This window comes from Epinephelus moara, chromosome 8 (genome assembly GCF_006386435.1).
Source record: "Epinephelus moara isolate mb chromosome 8, YSFRI_EMoa_1.0, whole genome shotgun sequence".
Taxonomy (NCBI): domain Eukaryota; kingdom Metazoa; phylum Chordata; class Actinopteri; order Perciformes; family Serranidae; genus Epinephelus; species Epinephelus moara.
Genome location: NC_065513.1, coordinates 42,317,891 through 42,325,593, shown reverse-complemented (window position 1 = coordinate 42,325,593; position 7,703 = coordinate 42,317,891). Strand labels below are relative to the sequence as shown.

At 41.7% G+C, this 7,703-nt stretch overlaps 1 protein-coding gene across 2 annotated transcripts in view; it reads right to left on the bottom strand.

The window, feature by feature from the left end:
- Nucleotides 1-368: 368 nt before the first annotated feature.
- Nucleotides 369-7,703, bottom strand: part of sh2d3cb (SH2 domain containing 3Cb) — a 51,573-nt gene continuing 44,238 nt past the window's right edge. For both annotated transcript variants that reach the window (XM_050050206.1, XM_050050207.1), the window contains 4 exons: nt 6,642-6,813; nt 6,075-6,186; nt 5,778-5,984; nt 369-4,343 (listed from right to left, as the gene is read on the bottom strand). In XM_050050206.1, the coding sequence (XP_049906163.1) occupies nt 4,174-4,343; nt 5,778-5,984; nt 6,075-6,186; nt 6,642-6,813 (661 nt within the window). In that variant the 3' untranslated portion in view covers nt 369-4,173. The remainder of the gene's footprint in view (nt 4,344-5,777; nt 5,985-6,074; nt 6,187-6,641; nt 6,814-7,703) is intronic.

Sequence of the window (7,703 nt, the reverse complement as noted above, 5' to 3'; positions counted from 1 at the left end):
GAGTGAAAAAATAACTATTTTTTCAACTACAGGATTTCATCTTATAACTTTAAAACATCAAAGGGTGAGTTAATAAAAATCTAGTAACTAATATGGTGAAGGTAGGGTCATGCATTTTCCGACAGTCACTCAGGGAGGTGCAACGGAAAATATTTGGATATAATATTTGGCCACACCGCCCGTCTGATAAGTAAAGAACAGTCCCTTAAAAAAAATCCCAAATTTCTTTAAGAGGTGTTAGAAATGTGTGGGTTTCCTATTTCACTATATTCAGTGTGAGCCAGCTCTAGTGGGAGTTGGGAAATGAGCACCTAGCATGTAAGTGACAGATGTATGTGACCGTTTCATCAGATAAACTGGCACGACAGTGAGGTAAACATGTTTATTTATATTTCACATTTCAGATAAATATTACACATTAATACTAAATTAATAGAAACGCTCTGTACCTGTGTGCTGTACTCATGTGGTTAGGATCAGTTCACCTTCAATTCACAGTGATAATGAGAGATACACTATGTGTGATGATGTGAAGACGTGTACAGCTTTTATTTTGAAGGAAACAGGAAGAAAAAGGTTTTAAAAATGAACCAAAGTTCTGAACTGACCCCCCGCACTGGTTACAGCACCAGTAATCTCCACCAAGATTACATTAAATATAAACGTCAAATTAGAAAATCCTACTGATTAACACATGATGATGGACATAATACAAAAACATGGAAATGTAGATACAAGGTTATTCTGTTACTGGGCTGTACAATATGACATACAGTTCATACAGGTGTAGATTTAGGGAAGGCCCAGCCTTCAGGCAGACATGAAAACATTTCTATACATTAATCTATCAGACCGAGGCACAGCCTGATCTCACCAACTACTGTGAGGGAAATTACACATTACACACACTGCATGTATCATCAGGTTTACTGAGTATATCTATCTTTACTGCACGTGTTATCATGCGTCTTAATGTTGTGACGTCTTGTTGCTGTACAGTGAATATGTACTGTCTTGTAGTTGTGTTTTTATATTGCAGTTTTAATTCACTTAAAGGTCCAGTGTGTACGATTTAGGGGGTATATTGGTAGAAATAGAATATAATTGAAGTATGTTTTCTTTAGTGTATAATCACCTGAAAATAAGAATTGTTGTGTTTTTGTTACCTTAGAATGAAACGTTTATATCGACATAGGGAGCAGGTCCTCGTCTACAGAGATTGTCATGTTGCAATGCCATGTTTCTACAGTAGTCCAGAAAGGGCAAACCAAACACTGACTCTAGATGGGGTCATTTGTGTTTTCACGTCAGACAATGTAGTTAACAGCCCCTCAATGACAAGAAGAGACCCCTGCGGATAATTCTGCTCCCGGTGCACAACGGTGAACAATGAACACTGAAGGAAGGAATTCTTACCTGAAGAAATTTCAACCGGTTGCAATCTGCAATCCTCACCACTAGATGCCAGTAAATCCCCTAAATCTTAAAACTGGACCTTAGATGTTATTTTCTGTTTTCTGCCCAGTGACAACAGATGTAAATTAGTTTATAGCTGTGAGCTGTCCCTGTAAAGTAAACCAAATAAAATAAAGAAATCATGTTTAATTTCTTCTATGGTTGATCATTTTGAATCTGTACCATGTAACCTGACAGAACTGTTGCGTGATTGCTCCGTATAGTGTCAGACATGTACGGAGAAGAAGGTTCTTGGAATGTGTCTAAAAAAAGTGATCTGTTTGCTTTGAAATAGCTGAATTGAATCGTAGCAGTTGCCACTAATGAAAGGTCATGTAATCATCTTGTCTAAAAGGAGAATAACCAACCTGTGTACAGTAGATGGGCAGCTTCTCTCAGGTGTGCACATTTGGAACTGACCTTTGTGTGAACCGTGCTGCTCTGGGCATTACTAAAGTGTGACAGTACTGTTGAGACATTTTGATCTCATTCCTCTTTTGTCGAAGTGGAGTTGCAACATTGCCTCAACACTGTTTTCACGGAAACAGAAAACAACTTCCTGTTTTTCTTTTTGCAGAACAGAAGTACCACACCACAATAGAACCTGGCACAGTACCACATATTTACACTGATATCTTCTGTTCACATTTTGGTTCCTTGTGAGATGGATGAAGTCCTCATGTTAAATTAAAGATTCCGGAGCCCCTGCTTAATGGGTAGAGCGTACCATTAAGGCTGAGTCCTTACTGCAGCGGCCAGAGTTTGAGTCCAGCCTCGGCCCTACTGCATGTCGTCCTCCCTTTCCTGTCTCTGTCTTACTATCAAAAATAAAGCAAAAATGCCAAAATAAATCTTTAAATAAAAGATGCTGGCAGGATAAAGCTGATTTTTGGCTCTGGCACTGGCACTTTGAATCATTAAAAGTGTTCTCAGTTAAGAATTCAGATAGTGGTAAATGAGACTGTCAGGAGGATGGTCGATGAAAATATGAGTTTATGGGGAAACTAAAATGACTGCTTTGCAGGTGTGTGCCTCCATGAACCACTCAGCTTTCATTTACAATTTATATCCATGTAGGGGAAAACCATGTGGATGCTTCACACGCATCTTCCCCCCAATGGCACAGAAGATCTTTACAGTCAGTTTCAAGATTAGTCACCAGTTCAGTATCTGACCAAATGCTTCCCCTTCTGTTCCTGAGATATGACGCTGAGTAATGGAAATAAAAGTGTTTCTGCAGAACTTTGTGATGTCACATTGAAGCTGACCTTTGACCTTTTGGATATACAGTATTATCACTTTATCATTTTATCCTGTTAGACACTTGTGTGAAATTTTGTCATGATTACCATATGAATTCTAGAGTTACAGCCAAAATATGTTTTGTGAGGTCTAAGTGGACATTTGTGCCAAATTTAAGGAAATCTCTCTCTTGAGGCCTTCTCAATGAATGTGACGGACACAAGGTCAGTGACCTTGACCTTTATACATCAAAACCTAATCAGTTCATTCTTGAGTCCAAGAGGACGTTTGTGCCAAATTTGAAGAAATGACCTTAAGGTGTTCTTCAGATACTGTGTTCACAAGAATGTAACAAATGGGGTCTAAGTGACCTTGACCTTTGACCGTCAAACTGGACACTGCACAAATGTCCACTGTCCAAATTCAAGGACATTTTAAGGCCCTCTAGAGGCATTCATGAGAAGGGCACAGACACAAGGTCACAGTGACCTTGACCTTTGAACACCAAATTCTTATCGTTCATCCTTGAGTCCAACTGCCAAATTTCAGGAAATTACCTCAAGGTGTTTGTGAGACTGCGTTCACAAAAATGTGACAGATGAGGTCTCAGTGACCTTGACCTTTGACCATCAAATTCTAATCAGTTCATCCTTGACTCAAAGTGGACAATGGTGCCAAATAAAAAAAAATCCCTCAAGATGTTCTTGAGACATCACGTTTACAAGAATGAGACAAATAAAGTCACAATGACCTTTGACCATCAAAATCTAATCAGTTCATCGCTGAGTCCAAGTGGACATTTGTGCCAAATTTGAAGAAATTCCCTTAAGGCGTTCTCGAGATACTGTGCTCATGAGAATCAGAGGGACAACCCGAAAACATAATATCTCTGGCCACGCCTGTTGCCAGCGCAGAGGAGTAACAATCAAAACAAAACACTAAATCAAGAGCTGTGTTTGTGCCATAGTACTGTAAATTTTGCGGGTCCTTGGTTTGTATCTTTTCTCCTCCGCAGTGCTGTACTACCTCAAACTTCTAGTGCCTCCACTGTCATTGCATCTGGTGGTTCCTTCCAGAAACTCAAATTCTTGTCAACATGACAATTTATTCAACAACTCTGACTTTCAGATTAAGTTGTATAACTTAAACAGTACTGAGAACCGGTATGAGAACACATTTCAGGCGAACATTCATCCTGCTGATGTGCTTTTGACCTGGAATTTGAATCCTAGACCGACAAAAGTGGCATACTGTTTGAGTGTGGTTTATCTAGAGTCTGGATGCATATGAAGTGTGTTTGTGGCTGGAGTGGAAGCACCATCATGCTCTTCCTTTTTAATGACCTTCCAGTTGCTCTGGAGCAAAGCGTCAGACCCCAGGAGCTGCTCAGCATCCAACAGACTGTCCCGTGCAGGAATGAGAACATGACAGGGAGCTCACCCAGGATAAACAAAGTAATTAAAAACTGATCTGGGGTCACTGCGGTCTGACCGGCGGCTCTAGCCTGTTGGACAAGGCAGTCAGCACCTGGTCAAACTTGGCGTATCGTAGAGTCTGGCTCTCCTCAGCTCCCCTACTCCCCCACAGCAGCCTCATCTGGAAGTCAGTGAGGAAGAGCTCCAAGACCTCCGCTTGCTCCTGGAAACCTGCAACATTGACATTTGCCTCATCAGTGGATCAACAGCAGAGCTCAGAATTGGATCATGATAACCTAAAATATTTTTCTTCTTCAATTTAAAAAGACACAATTAATATGGTTAAAACTAGAGGAACACAAAGCTCAGAATTTGACCATCATAACCTAAAATATGTTTATCTTCAAATTAAAAAAGACAACTGGGAAAAAGGTATCTCAATCCTCTGTATCAATCAAATATGGTTAAAACTAGAGGAACACAGTTGTATTGCTCGGCAAACCAGTCTAGTTTCTCTTACAGTTTCACATGTCTGTGAAAACATGGATGCTTCATACACATCTTTCTCAGCACAGAAGATACAATCAGCGCAGTTTGAAGGTGGACGCCCAAGATTAGTGTCACAAATTCAATATCTGACCAAATGTCTCCCCTTCTGTTCCTGAGATGTGATGCTGAATAATGATCAACATGTCACCTGATCATTTTAACATTTGTGTGAAATTTTGTCATGATAAGCATATGGCCAAAAACATGTTTTGTGAATTCACAGTGACCCTTGGCTACCAAATTCAAAATAATTCATTCTTAAGCCCAAGTGGACATTCGTGCCAATTTAATGAAATTTCCTCAAGGCCTTTCTGAGGCATTCATGAGAATGGAACAGACACAAGGTCACAGAGACCTTGACCTTTGACCACCAAAACCTAATCAGTTTATTCTTGAGTCAAAATGGACGTTTGTGCCAAATTTTTGAAAATTCTCTTTAAGTATTCTTGATCGCGTTCACAAGAATGTGACGGATGGGGTCTAAGTGACCTTGACCTTTGACCACCAAGACCTAATCAGTCCACCCTTGAGTTCAAGTGAATGTTTGTGCCAAATTTAAAGAATTTCCCTCAAGGTGTTTTTGTTGATATTGTGTTTACAAGGATGAGACAGACATCACATCACAGTGACCTTGACCTTTGATATTTAACCGCCAACATTAAATCAGTTCATCATAGAGTCCAGGGGGATGTTTGTGCCAAATTCCATGGACTCATTGAATCTCTATGAGTCTCAGGTTCCAGTCATACCCAGTTTAAGCTATTCCAAAACCTTTAACATAAATACATAAGTACATAAATATTCAAATACAACAGGTGAAAATAACAAATTTGTACTCCATCGGGAAATTGCTGTGGGTTTTGCTAAAACTGCATGTGACTAGCATAAAATGAGCATGTCTGTAAAGGCGAGTCTCGTGGGTATCCATACACATAAAACTCAACCTGCTACAGCCTCTGAAAGACAGTTACGTCAGCTGAAAACACTAGTGTCCCTGCAGACTCTTTTTTCAATGCCAGCACTGGGGGCGCCAAAGTCATTAAGTTTCAAATCCTTTAAGTATCTGGAAACTATTTGATACAGCAAACTCACCAAACATGTTTTCCCCTCTCTTACCTTGTAGTTTGCTCTCAGCGTTGGAGCGGTAGATGCCCCCCAGCTGAGCGATCGTCCTCGCCGCCCCCAGGTGGAACATGACCACGTCCACACCGACTTCCACCGTCTCCCACGGCTCTGTCCCCTCACCAACCGCCACACTCTTCTCCAGCAGAGACAGGAGGGGTAGGACGTGTGGGAAGGTGGTGCTGGACAGTGGACAGCTTTCTGGAGGAGAGAGACATGCAGACAAGAGTCAGGGTGTTTGGTTAAAACGAATGAGTGCTCTACAAAGGGAACGTGTAGGACGACCCCCACCTCTCCCATCGTTCAGACTCTTCATGAACGGCCTCAGAGTTTTCTCATAGAGGATAGCACCCTCTGTGTGTCGCTGCCGTAACGCCGTCCAGGTCTGCTCCAGCCGGGACACCTGGGAGGCAGAAAAACATCACCACTAAAGCCAAACAGAAATGGTTTTAAATGAAAACTAGAATTACCACCTCGCGGTTGTATGCCTTCATGAACCAGTTAAATGAACCAGTTAGCATCCGTGCCCATTCTCTGTTAATTATTGTAGTTTTATACCACCAGTCTTAATAAATATGGTAATCCTGCAGTATTGTAAATGTGCTTTATTGTGTTTTATGAGGGGTCATACTGCAGGGTTTATAACAGATCACTGACTATTGCATCAATATCATCACCAGACACAAAGTTAATCCAAGTAACCAATAATTCCAAGTTCAGCCGGGGACATCTTATGCACGTCCCTCTGTCGCACGTGTCTCTGTCCCCATGTTTCCTGTCTGTCTCTATCGATAGTGGCAAAAATACCCCCAATATCATCTCATCAGTGTAACTCCGGCCTCCGTGATGCATGTTTACCTGCGGCAGCTCTAAAGCTCTCATGACGGCTGCAAAGCCGAACATGTTGCCCATGGTGCTCTTGAGCTCAGCTGCGATTTGGATGATTTTGTGCAGCAGGCCGGCCCTCTCCTCTGTCGTCCCTGTGCAGCCCAACACATCCACGGCCAACATGGTGGCCATGGTTTGGAATCTGCAGGAGAGAGGAGTTCATATCACAATCACATCGTCATATTGGCACAAATCAGCCATGAGGAGAATGACTAAGAAAGCCAAAGTATTGGATGAATAAAAAATGGAAACAACTCTTATGGTCTTGGGACAAACTTTACATTTTGCGCCTTACCTATGGTTAAAATTGAAGGTGACACCAGAGGAAAGGGTCATGTTGTTACTTAAAGCAAAGAGTTCATCCTCTGCACACCCTCAGTTTTACACCTTCACTCAGTTTCCATCATTCTAAGCTGTACTTTGTCAGGTCAGCCTGCTAATATTTAACATGTCATCATAACTATGCTTAGAAGCCAACGTTACGCATGTTATCATGAGTACACAAGGTGACGAAAACATCTTTTTTCCATCTCTGAAACACAGCTAAGATACGACCATTTCTAAATAAAAAAGATGCAGAGAAATTGATTCATGCCTTTATTTCAAGCCGAGTAGTCGAGTCGACTACTGTAACGCACTTTTTACTGGCCTCCGGAAAAACTCCTAGAGACTTCAGCTCACTCACAACTCAGCAGCTCAGCTATTAACCAGATCCAAGATGAGAGAGCACATCAGGTCAGTCTGAGCTGCTCTGCACTGGCTCGGTCCTGGCCCTGAATTAGCTACATTGCTAAATCCCTTGTTAACCCGGCACAGACAATACCGACAGTGAGGTTAACTTTTGAGTAGTCTCGCCACCAGACAATCAGAGATCTCCGCCTTCTGATAGTCTGGGGACACTCCTTTCTAAAGTGTGTTTAACACACCGGCGAAAACGGCCGGCAACAAAGCAACACCTCTTGCATTTTTGAAAAGAACACGCCTTCTCGGAAATGTGCGCTCCCCCTTTTCTCGTCCGCAAGGAAACAAACA